The 26,807-nt window shown below is 38.3% G+C and overlaps 1 protein-coding gene across 2 annotated transcripts; it reads right to left on the bottom strand.

The window, feature by feature from the left end:
* Window positions 1-10,792: 10,792 nt before the first annotated feature.
* copz2 (COPI coat complex subunit zeta 2) lies at window positions 10,793-26,429 on the bottom strand. Of its 2 annotated transcripts, XR_014911389.1 has the most exons (10): window positions 26,297-26,429; window positions 18,963-19,031; window positions 17,925-18,009; window positions 17,115-17,206; window positions 15,308-15,363; window positions 14,619-14,696; window positions 14,358-14,409; window positions 14,001-14,109; window positions 13,402-13,440; window positions 10,793-11,741 (listed from the first exon to the last, which is right to left on the bottom strand). XR_014911389.1 is itself a non-coding variant. In XM_085403065.1 (9 exons), exons 1-9 carry the CDS (start codon window positions 26,312-26,314, stop codon window positions 11,694-11,696), a joined length of 537 nt encoding a protein of 178 aa, XP_085259191.1. In that variant the 5' UTR covers window positions 26,315-26,429; the 3' UTR covers window positions 10,793-11,693. The 2 variants fall into 2 exon arrangements, 1 of the variants encoding a protein (XP_085259191.1); XM_085403065.1 differs by lacking the exon at window positions 14,001-14,109.
* Between the last annotated feature and the right edge of the window lie 378 nt (window positions 26,430-26,807).

Consider the following 26,807-nt stretch of genomic DNA (forward strand, 5'->3'; position numbering starts at 1 on the left):
CTATTGGCCACAAGAGTTCCTAAAGTAATTTATCAGTCCCGGCAGCCTACTTGTAGTCTAAAATAATGTTGTCTAAAGTTACCTTGACTCACTGGACCTCCAGCCAAAAAATTAAGTCAGACAGAAAAAGAATTCATGGAAAGTTGAAAGGTTTCTATACATACATATATTTTGTCTATTTACTGTACAGAAAGATACAGATATAAGCTTCTTTTGACCTTACAGTCTCCCAAAGACTTACCATTCAGGTTTTCCTTGTATATCAAGTAGCACAGTTAGGGTTGGGGAGTTGATCAAATGGAACTGTCATTACTTTTGTAATCACACAATAAATTGTAACTTCAGCTATTAGCCAGCTTCACAGTGACCTAGTTAGAAGTTCTATTAGTGAAATTGTTGAGATCTCTCACCGTCCACTGTCACCCGCCTTTCACCAGTCAGGCAAAGATGGCTTGTAATTAAGATATTTTTGCATTTGCACGAACTAGTGGAAATGTATTCGCTTTTTCTTTTTCTTTTTCTTTTGGAAAAAGCGAATAACTTCCCAACGCTGCTCCTAAATAAGACTGGAAGTGCAGCAGAACTTTAACAATAAATGTAATGTAAACTTTTCCTCTAGAAGTCTATTTGCTGACTTTATTCTGTTTAGTTTGCTTTAATCAAGATGAAAATGATTAAATGAAGGAAATGGATGACTGGGAAGACACACACACACACACACACACACACACAAACACAAACACACACACACACACACACACACACACACAGAGAGAGAGAGAGAGAGAGAGAGAGAGAGAGTTTTGACCGCCCACCTCTCTCACCAATGTTAAAACTAGGTCTCTTTATCAATTTTCATCCCTCCCACTCTCTCTCTCTCTTTGTCGTGCTCTCTCTCTCCCCTTCATGCACACTATGTCTCTCTCCCCTTCTGTCAACAACCCTCACTGGTGATGTCAGAGCTTAATTAACCAATCACCAGGAAGCCAGTCCATCAATGTCACACACTTGGCCAATCATTTGCCACATTCAAATTCTCCACAAGCCAATCGCAGCGAGCCTGCCTCGGTTGGTTTGTTGTAAAACAAGGAAAAAGAGTCTAATCTGCTTACATGCAGTACACATATTAGGACAGCATGATGTGCTTTCATGAATAAAGGAAGGTACTCAAACAATATGGGGAGGTGGGAAAGTCTGGTCCATGTTTGACAAGTAGTCCCTGTCTCTCTCTCTCTGTGCATGTGTGTGTATAGATATACATACATATATTTTCCTCTACCACACACTTAGACACACACATCAGTGCCAAATCAAACAAAGTGACTAATTTTAAAAATTTTATGTCAGTAAAAGGCAGCTCCCCTTCTGTATGTAAACACCTGCTGTAATAAGAGCCAGACCATCCTGAGAGACAGGATGATGATGTTGATCATGTTTTTTTTCCCTGTCAAGTTAGAATAAATTCAGAACACATTCATTACATTACAGCCTTCTCACCCTTTAACAGTAGAGTATATTTTCCATCTCTTTGTATTGCTGAAGTGCACTGCATCTCATCTCAGTGTCAGCTGTCACAAAACTGGCTCTCTAGAGCAAATGTGAATGACTTTTATGTGTTTATGCATGCATAAGCACATAAAAGGTCATTCACATTTACTTTAATGTGGCCTTTTTCACACTGATCAACAGCTAAAGAACCTTTAATGTCACAGTGAAAACTACATACTGGATACACAGTGCTGTGCAAAAGCCTTGAGCCACCCCCTTATTTCTTTGCATTTTATTTCCAAGGAGCCAGACCTTCTTATCATTTTTAAAGTGATATTGAACAACAGTTCTCCAGCTTTCAGAAGGTTTTCTTTGGACATTGGGTACTTTTCCACTCATTTTCGGTCCAATCCTTGTGTTCAGCTTTTTCAGAGGAATGTTTTTTTTTTGCTTATATAGAATCATTCAGACATAAAACAAACGTAACGTAACCTAAAGGATGAAGTGATCTGGTGTCTACACATATTATACCAGACAACGCAGCAGATAACCAATTTTAAATTGTATTTTTTGCCACTTTGTTACTAGCAACCTGTCAAAAAACACTTAATTTGTTCTAATTTCTTCAATTGACTCTACAAAAGGTTTCAAAGTTAACACAGTTTGACAGGCATAAAATTGTGTTTTTGTATCAGCAAGGTGACTCCCAAAGAGCTATTAGCTAAAAACTATATCTCAGCATGATGTGTAGCGTGTCCTTAAAAAGTGGAGGGCAAAACAAGAAGTGGCACACCTATAAAAATATATACAGCAAATGAAAGGTATCTGAAAGACATGTCCTTAAGAAACAGGAAAAACTCCAGCAATAGCCTGACACAGGGCCTGAGAGATGCATTAGGGCCTTCCATCTACTATTCATTTATTGGTTACTGAAGCGTTGCTAGAAATCGCCTTAGTGGAAGTTAAAATGACAGTAAACAAGTAAAAGTTACGCAAATTACACAAGAACTGAAATGAAAATCAGTGGCAATGGATCTCATGGAGTGATGAATCCAAATTGGAAATTTTTTACTCAGAATCAGAATCAGAAACTTTATTGTCATTGTCATGAGAACAACGAAATTAAGAATGGTCCCCGATCATTGCATCATCCCTAGCAATATCAAAATATAAATAAAACAATAAAATTCAATAAATAAAATAGATAGAATACTTAAAATACTAATAAGATATAACAGTAAAACATTCACATACATTCCCACACACATGCTTCAGACCGTGCATAGATTAACACAAGAGTGGCGTGATGGACATTTTTTTGTAGTATTCAGATGTGTTATTGCAGTTGGATAACAGCTGTGTTTGAGTCTATTAGTCCTTGCTCTGATTGCCCTGTACCGTCTGCCTGAGGGCAACAGTTCGAACAGGGAGTGGCCAGGATGTGAGGTGTCTTTTATGATGTTTTGGGCCTTTTTAAAACAGTGGGCGTTGTGTAGAACTTCCAGTGTGGGGAGAGGGCAGCCAGTGATCTTTTGGGCGGTGTTAATGATCCCTTGGAGTGCTTTCCTCTGAGCCCCTGTGCAGCTAGTGTACCAGATGCATATGCAGTAAGTTAGAACACTCTCAATGGTGGCTCTGTAGAAGGACACCAGCAGTCTCTGTGTGATGTTATTCCTCCTGAGAATTCTCAGGAAGTACAGTCTCTGTTGGGCCTTTTTCAGCAGCTCGGAGGTGTTCACACTCCAGGAAAGGTTCTCCTCTATATTGACTCCCAGGAAGCGGAAGCTTGCCACCCTTTCTACACAGTCCCCATTTATGAATAGTGGTTGGATCTCTGCCTTTTTCCTTCTGAAGTCTATTATGAGTTCTTTGGTTTTTGAAGTGTTGAGGAGGAGGTTATTGGCCTTACACCATGACGTCAGCTGCTCCACCTCGTCTCTGTACGTAGACTCGTCTCCCTTGGAAATGAGCCCCACCACTGTGGTGTCATCTGCAAATTTCACAAAGATGTTGCTGTGGTGGCGAGGAGTGCAGTCGTGTGTGTAGAGAGAGTAGAGCAGTGGACTGAGCACACAGCCCTGGGGTGAGCCAGTGCTGAGACTCAGGGCTGAGGATGTGTGATGGCCAACTCTGACTCTCTGTCTACGGCCCGAGAGGAAGCTATTGATCCACATGCAGGTGCTGTATGGAAGCCCCAGGTCTTGTAGCTTGGCCACCAGTTTGTGTGGAAGGATGGTGTTAAAAGCTGAGCAGTAATCCACGAAGAGCATCCGCACATAGCTACCATGCTCTTCCAGGTGAGTTAATGCAGCATGGAGTGCTGTGGCTACAGCGTCTTCCGTGGATCGGTTTGCTCTGTAGGCAAACTGGTGTGGATCCAGGCTGCGGGGCAGCTTCTCAAAGCATTTCATTACCACTGGGGTGAGTGCCACCGGTCTGTAGTCATTCAGGCCGGTGATGTGGGGCTTCTTAGGCAAGGGGACTATTACTCAAATTATTATTCAAATTATCAGTGAATGGTGTTGGTGATCATGCCAAAATTGATGGAAATATCAATGTAGAAAAGTGCCATCAGATTTTGATCAATAATGCGATATCATCAGGAAAGCATCTGATTGGTGACAGCTTCATTTGTCAGTATGACAGTGATCCCTAACGGGTAGAAAAACACACAATAGAACATTATCATTATCTGCCTCCCCACAGCAGAGACCTCAATATTATTGAAGTAGTGTGTCCTAAGAGAAAATGGAAAAGAACCCTGGAAAACTATTCCAGAAAACTACTGACAGAAATTCTAAGAAAGCTTAAATAAAACTGTTTAGGCTGTGTTAAAGAATAAAGATGATCATACCAAATATTGACTTTCAAGGTTGTCAGAATTGTACAAACTCTGTTTTGCCTTACTCTTTTAAGTATATTAGCCCATGTTTCAATAAACCTGTTTCCTAGTTTCCTGACAAAATCCATCCATCCATCCATCCATCCATCCATCCATTCGCTTATCCTTTTCAGGGTCGCGGGGGGCGCTGGAGCCTATCCCAGCTGTCATAGGGCGAGAGGCAGGGTACACCCTGGACAGGTCGCCAGTCTGTCGCGGGGCCAACACACAGGGACAGACAACCATTCACACTCACATTCACACCTAGTGGCAATTTGGATTATCCAATTAACCTATCCCCACAAGTTGCATGTCTTTGGACGGTGGGAGGAAGCCGGAGTACCCGGAGAGAACCCACGCAAACACGGGGAGAACATGCAAACTCCACACAGAAAGACCCCGGCCTGATGGTGGAATTGAACTGAGGACCTTCTTGCTGTGCGGCAACAGTGCTAACCACCGTGCCACCGTGCTGCCTTCCTGACAAAATATCAAGAAATAAGGAGTGGCTCAAGACATTGATAGATGGTAAGTAAGAGATGGTAAGAGATGGACAAATCCCTCCACATTCTGAAACTGCAACTATGTTTAGATAAAAGTCTTCTTTGTCTTTTGACTGTTCCCTTTAGGGGTCACGACAGCATATCATTTGACTCCATCTCATCCTATCGCTAGAATCCTGTTCTGTGACACCATCTCTCTGTATGTCCTCCTTCGCTACATCCATGAATCTCCTCTGGGGTGCTCCTCATTTCCAACTGCTGGGCAGCGACATATTCACCATCCTTTGTCAAATATATTACCATATAAAGCACCTTAAGGCAACTGTTGCTTTGATTTGGTGCTATATAAAGAACAAAGAGAGCAAAGCACTCTGTTGTAGAGATACGGTACTATGAGGTCTTTAAGATGAGATGGGGCCTGATTATTCAAGACCTCATATGTGAGTGTGAAGAGCAGCTACATACATATATACATATTTGTTTAATATACACACTGACGGCCATATCCTGAACAAAAGTAATGCCATCCAGGGTAAGTATCTGGTTAGACAACTAGTTTCTAAGATTTTTAAGGTCAAGTAAAGTAATGTTAGTTTCATCTGAATTTTTGCTCTGTGCAGAGGACACACCAAACACCTTCTACATCTGTACTGTTCCAGTCCCCCCCCTACTCCCAGAGCATGCTTCGGCATCTGTATGTTGTGCAACATTCTTCTTTGTTGAACTCTCACTATTTAATTCTTGCCTCTGCCTTCACTTGCTTTCTCTGATTTCTAAAGTCTTATTACAGACTACCATCCAACGTTAGACAGCTATATTTTCCCCTGATGCAACTTTGAAGTCTTCTGTCTCTTTCAGATTGCACCTTCTGCAGAAGATGTAATCTAGCGGTCCCCAACCTTTTTTGCGCCACGGACCGGTTTATGCCCGGTGTTGTGCAAAATCTGTTAGCATCCATACTTCTGCATTTCTCTCCTTAACACCCTACCTACTCTTTCACAGTCTTCTCCATTGTCTTTTTTTTTTTTAATAAATAGACCAGTTTTTATATAGCTTTTCTGCTCTATCTGAACTTCACACAAATTGTACATTCACCAACCTGCATCTATCTAACATTCAACATTAATGGGGTTAGTATCTTGGTATGCAGACTGGAGGAGACTGGGATCAAACCACCAACCTTCCGGTTAGTAGGCGACCTGCTCTCCTACCTGAGCTACAGACACCCCACACAGACCGCTCTTATCATCAATCTGTTCCCCCATAGATCAATCAATCTATCTATGAAACTGTATATAGTAATGTATATAGTAATAGTGTTTTTACAGCTTAGTAAAAACTTAGCAAAAACCTTTTGTAGACCCCTTGTAAGTAATCACCCCTCCTGCAGCCACCTGTGTTAGGAATCACATGAGATAAAAGGAGCACACTTGTGTAAAGTCTAAGAGTTCCAGTCTCTGTGTATAGACACTATAGATACTCATATATTTGTATTGTAAATATGTGTATTTGTCTGTATTCTGAGTATATTTTTCAATCTGTAAAACACATCTGCGTAAATAGTTTGAAGACTTCACTATCTTTTTTTTTTGTGACTGCTGCCTTTAGGGGTCGCCAGATCCTATATGCAAAAGTGCTTTCGGTTCTGGAAAAACGCATCTTCATTTTGTGTTGTCAGCAGCTGAGGTGGCAAAAGCACAGACTTTCTTTACTTACCTAGATGTACAGATAGCTGCAGTACTTCAACAATAAAAAGCTGAAGTACTGCAGCAACGTTTTTATTTAAGTAAAAGGGAAAAAGTACAGGCTTTCAAATGTACTTAGATTAAGAAAGTAAAAGGTAGCTCCTTAATGGATAATTCTACTAACAGCTTTTGTGCAAAGGTAGCTGAACCTTGGGATATGTTAATATGATAATAAAATAATATTAGTACATGATAATACAAAAATTGTTCAAATTTAAAGTCTAATTCTAATGAATTTACTTAGCTTGAAGTGTGTTGTCTAGGACACATGCAGTGAAAAATATTTTATATATATATATATTTATCTTCCCCTGATTTGTAGAGGGTGACTTTACCTCCACACATAAACAGTAAAATAAGATCAGTCAGGCGTTGAAGTGGAATTCAGCAGGTTGGGAAACCCGAAGGTCAGTGTAGTGGTTCAGCATGGAGAAAAGAATCACAACTTACAATAATTTCTAATGTGAGCTTCAGTGGGTTTTCTTAGTGTACACGTTATGATCAACTGACCTGCTGCTCTTTGTGGATTTGCACAGCTAAACTTAACAAGATGTCTGCAGTTTCACTAGCTTTGATGGTTCATGTCCATCCTCTGCACTGAAAGTCTTTATACTATACAGTATGCGGTTGGTATAAAGCTGGAATTCAGTGATTGAGTCTGAATTCATCATTGTAAATGCAAATTTATTTCTGCATTTAATATAACCTAAATCTTACCATGAGCACCAAAGCCACTGTGCACAAGTCCAACACAGAACTTTACTGTGAATTCACCACAGTACTGCAAACTAACCTGTTTATCCTGAACAAAACTACCCAGTATTTTCAGGCAACATCTGAATAACACAAAGTTTGTATAGCTTTGCTTTGCAGAATACTTCACAACATGAAAATATATAATTCCTCGACACATATCATATACACATGCAATATGTGGTCAAAATTAAGACATTACAAGTAGGCTTTAAATTTGCAGTTCATCAAACACCCCTGAGCAGCCCTTACCTTTAAATCTAACCTCTCGTCTTCCTGTTTTTCTTATCTTTCTCCATCTCTGAGTGAAGTTAGCTCTCTCTCTTTTCTCTCGATGTGAAATACAACAGCTGGATCTTTAGCTGCAACACACTGTGAGACAAACTGCACACAAACAGTTTGTGTGTTTGCTGATGTTTGTTGAGCTGACATTGAATTTGAAATTACCTGACACTTAAAAATCGTCATTCTTTTCATGCTTCCTCCTATTCTTTTGCACTAGCTAGAGTTTTGAAGTACTCCTTCCGGTCACTTTAACTCCTGTGTATAAACGCTATAGATGATACTGCTGAACCTAAACTAATGAGTCTGTTTTGAAAATGCAAAGAGTAGAAAGTACAGATATTTGTTTAAAAATGTAGGGAGTAAAAGTAAAAAGTTGTCAGAAAAAGAAATACTCAAGTAAAATACCTGAAAATTCTACTAAAGTACAGTAATATTGTAGAGTATTTGTACTTCCCACTTCTGTCAAACAGGCAAACTTAAGCTGCTGCAGGAACTGTATGAGAATGGGAAATGGTGCGTGATGGTCCCTGGGTTGTTGACCTGCTGTTTTGAGTTTTGTCATTTCCTTTTTCTTTTTGAATTTGGTGAAGTGGTTATAGTCCTCGTTCTTATTAATTGTGCTTTGTGCTTTTGTTCCACTTATTGAGCTTATTATATTTCTTCTTTCAGTTTAAACCGTCTCGCCAAGTGTTCCCCGTCTATGCTTTAGTATCTGTCAGTGATGTCCCCTTGTTTAGTTCTTCATGAGTTATTTTGTTAGTCATCTGTGCTTGTGCTTTGTTTATACTTACTTCCTATGTCTCATTATTAGATTTAGTTCAGCTCTGTGTTTTTTACAGGTGTTTCCACTTTGGCCACATCCCAATTTATATTTACTCCCTCAGTTGTTCTTAGCTCATTGTCATGTCATCCTGTTCCCCTCTGCCTATTTCCAATCTCACCCGGCATTTGTCTCCACCCATTCCTGCCTACCTGCACTCTCTTCTTCACCGCTCTTGTGAAAAATCTTTTGCTTTGGATGTTTGACCTCAGGTATTTAAAATTAGCTACCTTCACTATCTTAAATCCTTGAAGCTTCAAAGTTAAGAGATACGTATCTGTTTCCAAAATATGAATTATGATTTCATACAACAACTGATTTCTGAAAATCTGTTTGAGACACAGACATGTGTAACATGGTTTGAACATTAGCAGAAATCTAAATTGTTAAAGAGTTTTTGAACAAAATGAACTATTAGCCAGGGTCATCTGCCTAATCATAATAAATTACCTAGCCTGAAGTGCAAGCGTCATGGGTCCATTTGATCTTGCACCTGCAGATGACTCAACGGATCCCCTTTTATTCTTCATGAGGTTAGAAGAGTATCAGCATGCCAAATAACCCATTAACCAAATGGTTAATGGGTTATTTGGCATGAAAAACTCACTTCTTGTCTAAATAGACAAGAAGTGAGTTTTCATGCCTCTAACTGTATTTTTATTCATATATGTACAGTGCGTGAAAAACAGTTTACTTCCGATGCTGGAAAACCCTTCAGTGTGGCTGAATTACAAACATTCTGAAAAGAAGAATGGACCAGAATTCCTCCACAGTGATCTGAAAGACCCACTGAAAGTTAAAGAAAGAAAGAAAAAGAAAATATTTAAAGTGGGATAATGTAACAAGGTGATATAGAAACTACAATCTGTGGAAAGAAGGATGGGGGCTCATTCAAATTCATTCGTGAAAGAGAATAAGTACCATATTGTGTTATAATATATACTATATTATCGTACATCTGTTGATATGTCCAATAATGTACATCTGTTTGACTGACACTATTTCAGTCAGACCTTTAATGCCCACTTTTGCCATATTTCAGAAACAAACCATAGAAGAGCAATGTCATGCTAAACGCATCAATTTTGACAATAAAGAGAGGACAATTAATTATTAATAAAACTGAGTCAGAAGCTGTCATTCTATCATTTTTTTTGTCTTTCTCTTGTTTTGTATATATTCCTCTTGACTGTATATATATTTTTCTGTTTCCTATTTATTCTTTATGTCTTTAGTATTCATATTTTTTACTCAAGCACAGTTGGCCTGGAGCACCCATAATTTCGTTGTACATGTACAATAACCATAAAGGGCTTTTCTGTTCTATTCCAAAATTCATCTCTATGACCCCATGTTCGTTTCTACACATGTGGTACAATGGATATTAATAATCATTCTTAACTAGTATTCAGACGTGTCAGATGTATTAGGTAACTTGGCGATTCTAGATGGGCTGTAGGTGTGAAAGTCAATGGCTCTCTGTCGCTCTATGTCAGCCAGACCAAGATCAATATGGTGAAAACATTTTTCGGTCGAATTCCTACTAATATTTCATCCATACTAATATTTTTTTTGATTGCATGCACTTTTATTCCACCTATTTTCAGGCTGCACCTTCACCAAGGATCAATTAAATAAGAGTAGCTGCTATCACGCTGAATCTTACTGATGCTGTTATAAAGGATTTACCTCTTTCTTCGACTAAATTAATAAATAATCAAAAAATAACAATACAATGCATGGAAATATATTTTTCATGACTTATTTAAATACATTGTTACTCTTTAAACCATTAAATATAATTAACTATGAAGTAATACATCAAATAGGTCTACGATCAAATATTACGATTAAACACTGGTGAAAATCAAGAAAAGACAACCTTCATTTCAAAAGTATTATTCAGTTTTATTTCAGGATATCAATAATAATTCAATTTCAGCCAAAATAATAAATAATCTGGTAATAACATAAAAACATTAATTTTCTCTTTGTACCTTAAATTTAAGGCTTTCGTCTGATTTCTTGTGCCCTCCAATGAGTTGCAGGCGTGTGCGGCAGCCAGCCAATAATATCGGAAAATAAACCCATAACGAACCATTGGCTCGGTGAGTTTAACCACGTGCCAACTGACGTCACCTGATTTCTGCAAATAATTTTCCAGACCACGCCCACACAAACAAAGTCCTTTAGAGTGCTTATTAATATTCATTATGTTAGACACTTTTGAACGCAAATAAATGCGGCATCCACGGGGATGAACTAATTGAAAGTAAAAATAAAAGTACAAGAATATATAATGGCTAAGCAGACCATCTGAAACCAGGACAAATATAGTTTTATTATCTCTCTTGCAGACAGAGAAAACAACATTCATATGTAAAAATAATAATTAGTTTCTCTTTGGCCATATTTCTCTCCACTAACAAAACATGTAATGTCTTTTAAAATCTTTAATTATCATCACAACAGTAGAATAGACAATATTCTTTGTAACTCTGGCCACAGGATCCTGTGCACTTTTTTATTTATTTATTTTTATCTTTTTTAAGCTCCCATTGGTTCTAAAATTCATTCACATGTGCAGACTTTCCTTAAATTAGATTTCCTGCATCTGTACCACAGTGCCTTCTTAGTGTCATAAAACATAACTGCATTTGCTTTTGGGCTTCAAAGAAGCATTATGGAAATCATGAGTGTAACGAGTCAATTGAAACTCAATACAACAAACTTTTAGTATTACCTTCTGTATTCTTGTAGTGTTGTAATAGAAATTAATTTGGCTTTGTAATATTGTTGACACAGTCAAACACACACACACACACACACACACACACACACACACACACACACACACACACACACACACTGTGAAAGGGGGGGGGGGGGGGGGGGGAGCATAACTCTTCAAAGAAACCCAGAAGCCACGATCAGTTCGGTGGGACTGAGAACAATGTTGTTCCACCAATCTCTTGCACTTCTTTTGATAATTCAGGTACTGGATAGCTGCCTGCATATTACTTATGATAATAAAATAAGAAGTGTCATTTGGCTTGCTAAATGGCACCTCCACATATGGGCTATGTTTACTCCCAAATGAATTAAATACTTGTCACACACAATAGAAAAAAAATGTAACATCCATCCCTTCAGTTTGGCCCTGTAAAATAGCTTTGGGACTGGAAACATTCTTTTTGGAAAATCAGATTTGTTTTCAGTCATTTCAGTATAGACCATTTGATCTGCTCCTTGGCTGACTGCAAAACCTGCAAAAGTAAAAAAAAATGAAAGAAAGTTATATAATAACAAAACATGAATGACAACTGCTTTATAAACAAACAGAAAATGCAACCTTTGTGTAGTATGCACATATATCATTTAATGTGTTTATTCTAACTTCTGATATGTATTTGGTTTAGGCATCAGAAATAGTTCGTTTTAGGAAAAGATTGGGTTTAGACTATAGTAACTTAGTTATAACACTGCTCGTTCTGTTGCTCTCATATATGTGTTACAGAAGTTTTTGAAACCTTAGCACAGTCCAGTATTACCCTTTACATTACAATATAATGTCAAAAAGTATCTTACCGTAGAATACAAGTCTGTTTAGTAAAGGTAGAGTGGTTCTAATGCTTTACATAACTGAGAACTCCTGCACAGTAAAGCATGGTGCTACAGTACGACTGTTTAAACACTAGAGGGCAGGCTGAGCTTATGCTCACAACCATGTGAAGTCATGCCACCATGTTAAAGCGCAACAAAATCGTAATACAAAACACATCTTTGTTCTACTGCCACTAAATAAATACAGTGGGTTAATGTTTTCAAAATCTACATGTTTCAACAGCTTGTTCTTGTATGTTCTTTACTGGTTTATCTTTTAACTGTTTTTCAGTCCTTAGAAGAGGTTAAATTACAGCAGTGAGAAATCGGCCAGCAGGTGGCGCACTAAGCTCAAATTTAAAGGCCCTTGATTCAGTATGGCATTTAAAGGCAGCCTAATGTGCAGCGCGTCTATTGTGTTGATCACGTAAAAACGTTAGATGCACGTTAGAGTCAAGATATACCGCAAGTTGTGTTTAGTCAGTAGCATTGCATTGGTCAAGATCTACAAGCTGTCAAATTTCTATCATCATGTACAGGCAGCATAATTAGAAACTAATGGAAATGAGATGAGAATGTCAACCAAGGTATGAACGTTCATAGCTTATAATCTTTTCAAAAACTCTTTTAATTTGAGTAAATGGGGAAAACACACGAGTGGACATGATCTCTGAGTTTAGTATTCAGCTCTCCTCCATCTGTCCATCAATCAAGATAAATAATAAATGTGCATGCCAAATATTCTCGGCCAAAAAACTAACCGCAAGTTGCTCTCCGATGCATCAATCGGCGCATGAATGAATGTCAGATATAAAGCACTTTAGCAGAAAAAGCATTAAAATGCTTGTATGAATGGGTGAATGAGGCAAGTTGCAGAAAAGCACTATATAAGAACCAGTCCATTTACCATGTGACTAAAACTTTGGAAATATGTGAGGTCAGGCATTGTCTGTTATAGCTCAAAACATAATTGTAATTGCTCAGTAAGCAATTGATACGTCAACTAGAGAATCTCCTCTTCTGCCACTAATGGTTATCCTCCTTTTCTTCATTGTGGTGTGTCAGTTATAGAGCATTAGCTTTTTTGGGGGTGACATTATTAAATGCCTTTATGTCCTTCCAGTGCCTCTAAAACAGCTCCGACCCACTGAAGGATTGACTTTACAATTAAAACTGCCTTGAAAAGACTGTTGTTGCAAATTGGTGCTATATAAATAAAACTGAACTGAATTGAACTGCATTTGTGTATGCATGTGATGCCTTCATGTTTGTGTGTATAGCTTTGGCAATGATATTCACAGAGTCTGTTTGCTTGTGTATTACCTGAGCCACGCTTTGTTCAGTTAATGGGTTCTCATCCGCCTGTAATCAAAATGACATGAAAAAAAGTCAAATACACACACACACACACACACACACACACACACACACACACACACACACACACACACACACACACACACACACGCACAGTGCATTAGATCTGTGGAACAAAGAATAGCACACTATAACCCAGTGACATTCAAACAGTGCTAGTTAACAGTTCAACCAGTCACAATTCATAGTGGAGCTTGTAGCCATGCTTGTGGTGTAGCTTCAAGGCAAGCACCATCTGGTATGCAATCATTCACTTTAATTATCTGACTGACACAGTTCCCAGAGAATAACTCTTTTCACTTGGATGACGTCTTCAGTGTTACTCTAGCGCCACCAGCAGGTCATAGTTATCAAGTATAGAAAAATAACATGTTAGTCCACATGCTCTCCCACCATGCATTTACCTTTTCTGTTTTGCCCATTCCTCCTTCCTCCCTTCACTGAGTCTTACTCCTTCTCATCCATTCATTCTTACTCTCTCACTCACTCACTCTTTCTCTCTCTCCACGTCACTATCTTTCACATTGGCCTTCTTCCTCTCTCACCCTCGGTCTGTCTGTCTGTCTACAGCAGCTGGCTCCTGTCTGTTTGTGCCTCTAGGTTACCGGTGATGTAATCAAAGAGGACGAAGCCATAGGCTGGCTCTGACATTAGCTGACACCAATCAGAAGAAGAGAGAGAGGGAGAAGGACAGGAAGAAAAGTAAAACAGGGAAGAGAAGGCAAGAAGCAAGTCAAAAAAGCTAAAGGGAGCTACAGCAAATCTTGATGTAGCTGTTCTAATCAGACCAAACACCTGCATTGATTTGTATTTCTACAATCTAACACACTTGTTTTCTGTTTGAATTTCCAATGGTTATACTGATACAATAGGTTTTGGGGAATAACTGACAGAAATCTTACCCTGTAGTTGACTTTCTGTAGGACCTGCTGTGGATCACTCTCCAGAATCACCCTGGCAACAGGAAAAACAACCAATAAGGGTAGAGTTCTGTATAAGCAGGACTGGGATTGCTTATGGGATCATGGCATTTTACATACTAAACATTTTTTTATTTTAATAATAGAAATACCTATCATCATTTTGCCTATAAATATCAGGCAAAATGATCAAAAGGAACTCATATTGACTATTCTAGTTGGATAAACTTTTCTTTCTCTCACCCCCCATCAATGATTTCATCCACAACAAGAAACACTCCTTCCATGTTTTCCAATAAACACCTCCGCTCCACATTTTTCCTGCAGGATAAATAAAAAAATTACACGCGTCATTAGACACGTTACTTAGGATCTCATATGATCATCATCATTTTAAGTTAAAGTTTTTATTCCTCTAACTTAAGTAACTTAAAGTATTCACATTTCTGGCTTTTTAAAAACCCATTATTGCTTTATTTTTATTTTTTGCCCTCACAATAGCTCAATCTCTCCTTAGTCTCAGTTACTCACACACTGCATTACTATTGCATTGGTTCCCATAGTAACCATACCCATCATTGTTTGACTAATGTTGCAATAAACAGTGAGGGACTCTGATATGAGCTTTAACAGGTTAAAATGAAAAAGGAGTACTATTTGTCATTTAGTTTAATTTATTTATTAAATATAATTATTTATATTTCACATTATTTATTATAACACTTTGATGCTACTGAGGCTACATGGAGGACAAAAGCTCTAATTCATTTGCATGAAGAAAAGTCTGAAAAAGAAGATTGTGAATTTCTCTATTTGGGCTCTGATTACCTCTGTATTGTTCTAAACATCATTACAAAATATCAATGAAACCACTCACTTATGCAGTTTTTGTTTTTTCTTGAAAACAAAAAACTTTTTTTTGAAGACGGTACCTGAGGATGTGACTGGTGGAATCAAACAGGCAGTTAAGTACTGACATCAGCATGAGCTACCAAGAAAAAGAAAAGTCAGTATATGAGATACAAAGATATAAATCAATGCAAATTGATGTTAAAGCAGAATCAATTAGATTTCATGGCCTAAATAAGCTAAATACTGCACATTCAACATATACCAGCTTAGCAAAGTATATAGGTCAGAGGTGTCGAACTCCAGGCCTCGAGGGCCGGTGTCCTGCAGGTTTTAGATCTCAATCTGGGTCAACACACCTGAATCAAATGATTAGTTCATTATCAGGCTTCTGGAGAACTTCAAGACATGTTGAGGAGGTCATTTAGCCATTTAACCTGCAGGATACCGGCCCTCGAGCCCTGGATTTCGACACCTGTGATATCGGTGAATATGCTGCTCATGAGAAGTGTTCTTTTATTAATCATTATAGGTTTAAAACTTTCCAACCAAGCTGTAACCCAAAATAATCTCCACACAACTGCAACATATAGAACAATCCCTGAAAATAGCTTAAAAAAATCCATAAATCCCACAGGCTGTACAAATGAAAGAGACTGTAGCTAACTGAACCTTTATGGTAAATGTTACTGCCCTGAAGCACCTCAATTTGAAGAGCAATTACTAGACTAATTAAGTAGATTTCATGGAGTATCTTATTTTTCCTTGAAAATAATCTTTAGCATTTTACAATAGAAATCATTATTATGTGAAGGTATCGCCAAGTTTTCAATTGTAGTGTATAAACACACAACTTTTTCCAAGTTTTTTCCGTCTTTACTTTTTTTTTTTGCATTGCACCAAAGAGTATTTATAGAAACACATAGATATTATATTTATGTATTTCTATAATACATAATACAATAAAATATATTGTATTTTGTCTACAATATATTGTAGACAAAATACAATATATTTTATAGTCTTATTTTATATTATATAGTAATATTAATATAATATAATATTAATATAATATAATATATAATATAATATATAATATAATATTAATATATATGTAATATTATAATATGTATAATATAATATAATATTTTATAGTCTTCTAGAAATTTGGACAATTGACTTCATTTGATTAACTTTAAGGAGTATTTTACTTCTAACACTGAATTATTAAAGTTCAAATAACCCCCAACAACGTTCTAACAGAGCAAAGAAAACCCCAGCACTGTCTTTGTTTCTTATATTCCTAAAATGTTCATTCTTACTTTGGCTCAGTGTCCAGTGGACATGCTGACCTATTCAAGGTTTTTTGCTTTTTGCTTTCTTTGCCTGTTTGTCTTAATGTCAGTGAAACATTAATCTGACTCTGAGAATGCTGCATAAGAAATGCAACCTTTCTGTGACACCAGAGCAGGCAACTGAATTTAGAAACAACAAGTAATTACCTTTAAACTGTCTTGTGTGCCTACAGCTGAGAATTCCATAAAAAAATATTGATATGAGCCTAACTCTTGTTAAGAGGTTACTACTGTAACTTATGTGATTTGTGTGAAAAATAATATTGGATGAATTTGTTGTTTAAGAGCTGAGAAGAAACAAGAAACCGTCAGGTGACATGGAACACATGCCATTCTGCCTTCAGAATACAAAGCAGAATAAAATTTAAAAAAATAAATAAAAAAATAAAAGCACGCTTATGTGAGTAAACATTTGAACAAAAATGACTGAGCTCCTTTTAAAACATATGCAGATAAACTTGACGTAACATATTCACAATGAATTTTAATTTTATTACTGCAGATGTACTTTATTGGCAGACAAAATTTAATTCACCTCATTTTCCTGAGCACTTCCCACAACGTAGAAGAAAAGATCTATACTGCTCTTGTACACGATGGTCATGCCTTCCAGAAAAGCTATTTCATCTAGATAGAGAATGAGACGTGACAGGGTTAGCATAAGCATGACTTTATTAATTTGCTTCTATATAGAAGTGTAAAATAAAGTTTATTCAGTGACACAACTGCCAAATATATAGTGACAGGCAAGCAAAGGGGTGAGAGGGAAAGAAGGCAGAGACGAGTGACAGAAAAGCAATTAGACAGAAACTTGATATAAAGAGAGGAAGGAGATGAGTCGGAGAAACAAATGATACAAATGAATGTTGGGAAGGAGTGGAACTGATAGATAAAACATAAAAGGGGAGAAGAAAGACAAAGCAGAAGTGGAGAAAATAAGGAATGAAGATTAGGACAAAAGGAGAGATAATGGCAACGTGTTAAAGAGGCCAGGGGTAGAGACTCAGGTATCAGTTGGGTGAAACTTGGAATCCTACAAAAAAGCTTATGGGTAGGTCAGGTTTTTCATCCAAATGAATGAAAACCCAAAAGTTTTACAAGGGTAATACCAACTACAGCGTTCTGCCACAAATAATGGTCTAGCATGGTTTGGCGGGTGGAAACCAGGTCAATGTAAAAAGTGATTTAGGTTACAAGTGACAAGAGAGTGTGTAACAGTCTGGACACTGGAGACGTCTGTGAACATTCAGCACAATACAAAGGGAGGGAGCGACGGGTGGGGGTGGGGGCGCATGCATCACACACCAGAACAGATCTACATAAAACAGAAGAGAGTGGAACTTACTGTCTGCTTTGTGTGTCTTGTTAAAAACATTCCTTTCAAAGGTTTTCTGCTCCTTCATGGAGGGGTAAAGTTCTGGGTCATAGTACTAAAACAGGAACTTTTATGAGTGACTCAGTTTACTTACATAGTGCGTTGCTAATAAATTCTAAACTTGATAGTTAAACTTTACCAGTTAGTATTTACTGTTACAAACAATGAAATCAACTCAATCAAATGCACCCCTAACCCACACAAACATATCAGCGGCATCCTTTGCACTCACTGTTAGTTACTTTAATCAAGTTGAAGCTGAGAAATCTTTTCTCAGGTTTATCTACTTCGGCCATAGCCACTTATTATTTCTGACTGTAGGTAGACAACTCAGCTGGTGATAATCAGGGCAGTCGTTATTTGTGAATCAGTCACTGAAAACTCAGATTTTGTTTTGTTTGGAAATTTCCAAGCTAGTTGGTAAGCTAACTGACTGGTTTCATATTTACTCTACAGACATCGCTTGTCCTATTTTCTGTCTTCGCTTTTCATTCCCCCCCCCCACACACACACACACAGCAGGTGACTGTCTCTCACTGATCGTGGTCCTGATTGAGGTGCTTTGAAGAAAGGACGTTCTTCTACCCTACTCTCACTAAGTGCTGCTCTTAGTCATCAGAGGTCTCTTTCTAATATTGTACAGCAATAATTATTTGGAACAGTTCGGAAATAAACATTGCAGATGTATAAGACAACAATAAGGCTGATCAAGGCACATCTTAACAAATATATTAATGTGTTCCTCAAAATACTGTTTACATTTTCTACAAGAAAAAAGTACAAAAAATTCAGATACAGGGCTTTGAAGTAAATTTAAATTACCCTCAGTAGTAAATGGTTATTGTTTATTGTGCAATGTAAATTTCATGTTTAAGTCATATAAAACTTATGTCCCATATTGTGACTTATTCATGAAAGTACTCCCTTTCATATTTTTGTCATACAAAACAAAGTTTATATTAAAGCGCTTCCATTTTTTCCCTTGTGTAAAGACCACATTGAACTCACCTTTGACAAAAGTCTGTTTCCATCATTGTCGAGAATAAAAACTGCTTTAACTGTGTAGAGGGACGGTTCCTGCAGCGATAAACAGAAAGAACATTGAAAATATTTTAGCTTCGCTGAGTCATCTTGGGGAAACATCTTGAACATAATAGCATAGCTTCAGTCACATCTGTTCCTCTCATACCTGGATAACACTTAAAAGAGCATTGCAGCAGCAGCCTCTTTTAAATACTCTCTCATCTACTTACACACACTGAAGCTGCCCAGTCCAACCAGTTTCTACAATTTATGCTGCAGTTTATTCAGTGTTTTAATCTTTGTTGTTTATCCTGGTTTGTTTTACAGTTTTCCAGTTCTGGGAATTATCACATATTTCTACTTAATACATTTTCCATTCTCCTGCATCCACATCTAGACAGCTATCTGTCCATCCCTGCGATGATTTTTCAGACCCGGGACAAAGTTCTGTTATGCACTGACTAGCACAGATTCACAGTCAGAGTGTATCACAGAACTTAGACCAGACACTTAGCTCATCCAAAGTCCAGTATTCCAGGCTCACATAACCAGAGTCCTAAAGCTGTAGATGGCTCAGTCTATCCTTCATTTGATCAAACGTGTTTCTTGTTATGTTGATGCTGACTGAACTTTAAGTGATGAGTAAACATACACGGACATACTCCAACATACTGTAGTTATAGCATATAGCATTTGTAGGTAAACACTACATAACCAATGACAAGTACTGCAAGTCTTTTACTTTAATTTGTCATGTAACGAGGTCATTCTTAATACTATTTTTTACTCCTTTCTTTTCCTTTCTCCATACACCCTGGAAGCAGGTGAAGATGCAGCAGAAATACCTACTCTTAACAACATTCTGATTAGCAAAGTGCACGTGAGGTGTATGCTGACAACTGACTGAAGGAAAGCTAGCAGCTAGCTCAAGTCACAAGGCAAGGCCACAAAAATAAAGACTATTATTTGCTACCAAGTGCAGAAGGAGTTCTCAATATTTTTCCAGGAAACCAGAAACTCTAAAGTATAAAAAGAATATCTTTGATCATGGAGTGTAGGTTATGTCAACCTATAGCCCAATACATATTATATAAAAAAATGTTACATCAAATAGTTTTCATTGGGTCTTCAGAACATGTTTTAGCCGGTAAAGATGCCACTGAATTATGAATTAGTTACTAGGAGACAAATGTACCACTGTCCAATTAAACAAATATGAGTTTCAGGCATGAGAACAGATCCTATATGCTTATGTCTCTGTTCTTAGCTAGTTTGCTAATGGCTACAAGCACGAGTACATTCAGCAGTCACCTAGTTAGTAAGTTTTATTAAGTGCTGAAGGGTCCAGGTGCAATATGTCAGCCATTATTAAGTATTGTGCAGTCTATGTTTAGATAAACAGCAAACTTAAACTCATTAACAGATATCAAGCTGAAGAATCATATTTTGGAAAGAGATTTGAATACTGAAACTTCTGGTGCAATCTGCCTCTGACCCTGTCTTTCATATCCACATTGCATAACATTATGATCACTGACTGGTGATATGAATAACACTGATTAACTCTTCATCATGGCCTCTGTTCCACCAGAGAGTCTGGCAAGGGCCAAATTGTGGTGGCTAGATGACTGTCAGAGCATCTCCAATACTGCAGCTCTTTCTTGGATGTTCCCAGTGTATAGTTTTCAATATGTATCAAAAGTAGGGATGGGTATCGAAAACCGGTTCTTGTTGAGAACCGGTTCCCACTGTTTCAATTCCTTGGAATTGTTTGCCATTTTTGCAAACGATTCCCTTATCGATTCCAGTCGCCCCGAATGACGTCACCACGTTGTGGAGCGTCATTTACCTGGCAGGAAACGGCGCCTAAGCGGCTTAAACGCTCAAAAGTTTGGTTATACTTTATGAGAACGGATGACAACAGGGCAACTTGCAATACTTGCAAAGTAGATATTTCATTTGAGGGAGGAAACACTGCGAATATGCAAAAGCATTTGCTCACAAAACACGCGATGACCTTAAATGAATGTCGTGATTTTAATTCCGCTCCGGACTCGTGAATCTCAACCCAGCAGCAGCGGTAACGTTTGCACGTCTTCTCCCGTTAATGCGGCAGGTAAATAATCAACTAACAGTGCATATTATGTTAGCGCGATCCGCCTTATTACAAAACCTGCTATTACTGTGCATTTAGTGACCATGATGAGACAGAGTCTGGCTGGCTCAGATGCTGGCAGTTCTCGCTGCAGTCTACCGGTAGCGTCTCCTTTCAGGCCAGGATAGACGAATGTGACTAAGTTTGAGCAGTGACTAAGTTTGTGGTAAAAGGCTTGCACCCATTTGCCACAGCAGATGCCCCGATTTTCGGTAAGTGAATGTATTTAATTGTAGGCAGGGACATTACTGGATATTCTTGTGTAATTGCTACAGAATAATTTATGTTATACTTTGTTATTCCTACAGAAGAATATTTATTTTATTATTTTACAGTTTTTTTTCCCCCGGGGACCCTGTGACACCCCATTGAAGAGCCATAGGCTGGATCTCTTAAGATCTCACTGTTGGGTTTGTAAGGCCATGCTACTCCTAAATTTCTATCTTGTTCAAAGGGAAGATATAAAACAAAGTTCTAAGCTAATTGACTTTAGTGTTCTCCTTTTTTAAAAAAGAATCAATAAGAGAATTGATAAAGAATCGAATCGTTAAACAGAATCGAAAATGGAATCGGAATCGTGAAAATCTTATCAATACCCATCCCTAATCAAAAGTGGTCCAAGGAAGGAACAGTGGTGAACCAACGTCATGGGTGGCCAAGGCTCATTGATGCACATGGGGAATGAAGGCTGGTCTGTGTGGTCGGATTCAAGAGACAAGCTGTTGTAGCTCAAACTGCTGAAAAATGTAATGCAGATTCCGATAGAAAGGTTTCAGAATACACAGTTGGAGCATCATGGCCGCAGAACACTCAGGATGCCATGCTGACCCCTATTCACCGTGGAATGTGGCAACAATTGGAATGTGAATATCAGAATTGGACCTTTGAGCGATGGATGAAGGTAGCTTGGTCTGCCAAATCTTTGAATTTTTTTCACATCAAGTGGATGGCATGTATGTCACTTACCTGAAGAACACCTGGAACCAAGATGCACTATGGGAAGAAGACAAGCTGGCAAAGGCAGTGTGATGCTTTGTTCAATGTTCTATTGGGTTCTGCCATTCATGTGGATGTTACTTTGACAAATACTGTCTCCCTAAGTATCCGGTCTTTAAGTGATGACGTATCAACCCTGCTTCTGGGTCCAAACTACTCTGCGTTTATTAAGGCTGTTGTGTTTTTAACATGTTTTAATGTTTTGTATCTTGTTCTATTTAATCTGAACAAGCCCCTAAAAAAAGGCAGTGATCACTGTCAGCCTCTGTTTTTATTACCACTATACATTTTAAAGCTCAGTTTTTAAAACCTTATGATGTAACTACAGCCCAGCCCATGCAACAGTAAATTAATGACTAACCTCGTATTGTGGATGGGTTATCTCAGTTCTCCTGACTGAAGTTTGGTCCATTTACAGCATCTTGCCATGCGATTGCATGGTAGGAACACAATTTGCAAAATAAAGGATATTTTTAGCTGATGCTGTAATAAAGGAAATGCTAAATGTGGCTCATTTTAAAGTCAAACATTGATTTTAATAAAAAAAAATGAACTGTACTTTATCAATGACCTCTTTGCTGTTTGGTACGGAGCCCCTCTGATGACATGGTCCAAAATATAAATAAATTGTGGCCACAAAATACTATTTCGAGGGCACGAAATAGGTATAACGCACGCACGAAATGCTAATTTGTGGGCACGAATTGAGTATAACGTGGCAACGAATTATGCGTTTGTGGCAACAAAATAGATAACGTGCGCACATCATATTGATACAATTCCTGGACAGCTGTGTAGAGACATAAGCATAAGAGTAGGCTAAACCTATACACCATGGACAGAGACAGTATGATTGAGTTTTATTTTAGGCTGGGAATGAGCTACAAATGCATTTTGAAAATCCTGGCATTGCAAGGAACCATTATTACGGAGAGACATTTAAACAGGATATTAAGATAAGATAACCTTTATTAGTCCCACACGTGGGAAATTTGTTTTGTCACAGCAGGAAGTGGACAGTGCAAAAGTTATATAGCAATTATTATTATTGAGAGCCCAGTTGCTTTACAGACGTAAGTACGACCTGGACGCCGGGATAGATTTTATTGCCAACCAACTGCAAGGGCCTGGGAAGGATCACGGTTATCGGTCAAGTGTTTTGTGCCCACAAATTAGCATTTCGTGCGCACGTTATACCCATTTTGTGCCCACGAAATAGTATTTTGTGGCCACAATTTATTTATTTTTTGGACCATGTCATCAGAGGGGCTCCGTAGTTTGGTGATCTATTATGTTTCTTTTTTGCTGAAGGGTTGTCGGATGTTCAATACTGATTATAAATTTTACCCCTGTGGCTGATACTTTTATTGTCCTCTTAATTTAATTGTTCTGGTACACTGTTATAATGTTAAACTTTTGAAAATATTTTGTGGCTCATCTACACCTTTTGGACTACAATGTCAGTCTCAAATCTCTGAGATCAGTTTTGAGCTGCAAAACTTGCGCTTTGTGTGGAAGCACAGTTAGCATGAACAAATAAACGGGGTTTAGTGATTTATCATTGTAATAGATTAGTCTCCTCTTGCTAACCACCTTGGCCAACATGTTGAGAAGATAACATGAGTTATTAATAACTCCTTTAGTACATTGACAAGCAAAGCTCTAATGATGATGGAGATGGAGAAGCAACAGCAGCTCTCACCATGTCTGGGCCAGTAAATTGGGCTAGCTAACCAAGTACAGACTTAGCTGGTTTAGCATCTATGTGAAATGAATTTGTTGGCTGAATATTTCACTTGACCTTTTTTTTAATTAATATTTTTAATCCCCTGTGTAGATATTGAGAGTTAACCATGTCCCCCAGTGTTTTAAATGTGCAACTTATAGTGGGGGTTTTTTTTCTGAAGGATCAGTTGTTTTAAATGACTCCACTTAATAACAGTGATCCAAAAGAAAAGAACCAGAAAAGGCCAGATTAAAAACAGATCATGTAAATGTAACTTTAATTTCACAGACATGCAATAGTAAATAGGGGGTGTAACCCTATTATTAAGATGCAAATGCATGAGAAAGGAGCAAGACACATACAAGAAAGAAGGGGCAGAGATGAAACCAGGGAGGCAGGAAAAAGAAAGAATGAGTCTGAGAAAGACGCATAATCAAAAATCTCAACGGAAGTGAAAGAGCAAGATGGTGAGAAGAAGTAAGAGAAAAGTAAAAGAATTACTCAGATAATTTACATTAGCTAGACGTAAATCAAATTATACAGCTGGCATTGTAAGAATCATACGCTGACGATGCAGTTCTGAGTATTATCAGAATAATGTACTTATATTACTTTATTTAGGATGTCAATTTAGAATTGTAGTTACAGTTACATTTATCCAAAAGTATTTGGATAAATATCCATCAGTGCATGGATGGGGATGCAGTAGGCCAACATCTATACCAGTAACATTTGGGCAGTAACCAGTGGCATCTGTAGTATTTTAAAGAGTTGCATTTTTACATGACCTACCTTATACATGAGATACATGTTTTTATATTTGACTTTTGCTATTACTTTTCCATTGCTCACTTTTAGTTGTAAATCAGCCAGTTAATTGTAGAAGATTCTTACTTTAAACATCAATATCAATATAAACCACGATCTCTGAACATTTAGCCAGTGGAAAATGGTTGTAACACAACTAAAAATAGTACACTGATATCAATAAACACATTATCCCTGCTTTCTGTCCTATATATGAATGTATTCCTCTTATAAACATGTAAGCAGCAATTTGGTGCTGTGGCTGTTCCAGCCAATTTAGAGCTGAAAGAAAGGAATGGAAAATGTGAATCTTTCACTTAGATTAAGTTACTTTGTTGTAGTACACATGGTGATTACTTGAGTAGCAAAGCCACAATGTAAAAATACTCAACACTCACAGACTACTTACACAGAAACTACTGACTAGAAAAGTGTAAATAGATAAGTATATTGAAAGTAACAGCCCTTATATTATATGATATTCATTCATTATCAAGTAGATTTCTCCTGTTATAGATATTCGAGTTGGGGCTGTTGGGACAATAAAGGATTTTGTATGTAAAAAATGCCAAAGTTCTACAGTAACATGCAGTAAAATGCAAAGTTTCTTTAAAATACTTTAGTAAAATTACATAAGAAAGCTACTTTTTGCCTTTGCTGCATATTGTTCAACAATATATAACAAAGCAAAACATTGTGTAGGAGTATCACTAGTTTTGTATGCAAAATGATGCAATTTACGGTCCTTTATAAGGAAAACGATGATAAGCAGGCTAAGATCATACTTTTAAGAGCCGAGAAAGAGTAAACCAAGAAGAAAGAATTAGGACAGATAGAGGTATTCTGGAGAAGCACGGATGAGAGAGAAAGAGAAACTTACACTCACACACGCAGAGAGAGAGAGAGGGCGAGAGGGAGTGAATAAATGGTGCGCAGGGCAAAAGAGGAGCGAGCGAGCGAGAGAGAGAACAGTGGACGTGGCACCTGCTCTGGTCTACACGTCAGTCCACATATGCTCAACACACGCAGGCATTTAAATACGCAGACCGGCTTTAACCATACCGCTTGTTCCATTAAACACTACAGTGTCCGCTTTACACGCGTGATCCGTGCAGGAACCGAAGCTTTGCTTGATTACCGTGTAGCGCCATCCTGTTGCGCTCCACGCTGGACTCTGTGTGGATAAGTGTGTAACAGCTGTGGGTCAGCCGCTCCACGGTAATGGAATTTACTTCACAACGTAAGAAGTTGTCGCGCTGTCAGCACCATCAGCAATAATATTTGTACATATGACATACACATAGAAAGAAAAAGTGTGACTTTAGCTTCGTGACAAACAGTTACCAGGCCTGCGTGTCCACAGTCAGCTCCAGTCCGAGTCCACTAGCATTAACTTAAAAATAAAAGCTGTTTCTGCTTTATGGACAATCTGCACCCAAGCCCCCCTCCCAGCCTCCCTCCCGCCTGTCTACCACCCCCCTTCTTGCCGAACACCTTAACTGCTATAGTGCAACAAATGTCCCGCACACTGCTAACCAAAATATATAAACCGCCGAGCACATTAATATCCCATCCACCTGGAAATGAAAGCACACTGGTTCCCGTTCTAGTTGGTGAAACGGCGGAGAGGCTCACCGGAGACGTGGAATCCATTGCTGCTGCTGCTGCCGTCGCTCCGCTTGCTCGGTGTGTTGACGTGGACAGCTCTGAGCTGTCACGCCGAGATCAGCGCTTTTATTTTTTTTCTTTCTCTTCTTTACGGAGCCGCCCGGGCGCGCTCACGCGCTCGCAGCAGCCAACCGGATAGAACCATAGGAGTGAAGCGCGATCCCGACGCTTCGCCCTCCTCCCACTTCTTGTCTGTCTGAGCCTTTCACGATAAAAGTCGAGATGCTCTTAAGGAGTCTACTCTGGATAAGAGCAGTTCATGTGCCACATGTAGCAGGCGGCAGTCAAACACACCACCCCGCACATGCTAGTTCGATCCACATCTACAGTAAAATCATTCCTTGATCCAGTTATTTACTGCAATACTTTTCCTAATCCTAGTGTGGTGATGTCACGAATATTCCACGGGGGGGGGGGGATTGGTGGAAAGTATTTTTAGATCTTAACAAGTTAGATGTGGAAACTGTTCTTTGTGCAT

The sequence above is a fragment of the Rhamphochromis longiceps genome, linkage group LG4 (genome assembly GCF_057381845.1).
Source record: "Rhamphochromis longiceps isolate RC_006_pf linkage group LG4, R_longiceps_female_GT1.1, whole genome shotgun sequence".
Classification (NCBI taxonomy): Eukaryota; Metazoa; Chordata; class Actinopteri; order Cichliformes; family Cichlidae; genus Rhamphochromis; species Rhamphochromis longiceps.

Excerpts from the sequence above, each read along its gene's own strand:
- copz2 (XM_085403065.1), bottom strand. Across the intron at positions 14,410-14,618 it reads GATGAAATCATTGATGGGGG|GGTGATTCTGGAGAGTGATC; the intron begins GTGAGAGAAAGA and ends TCCTGTTGCCAG. Across the intron at positions 11,742-13,401 it reads CTGAACAAAGCGTGGCTCAG|GTTTTGCAGTCAGCCAAGGA; the intron begins GTAATACACAAG and ends TTACTTTTGCAG.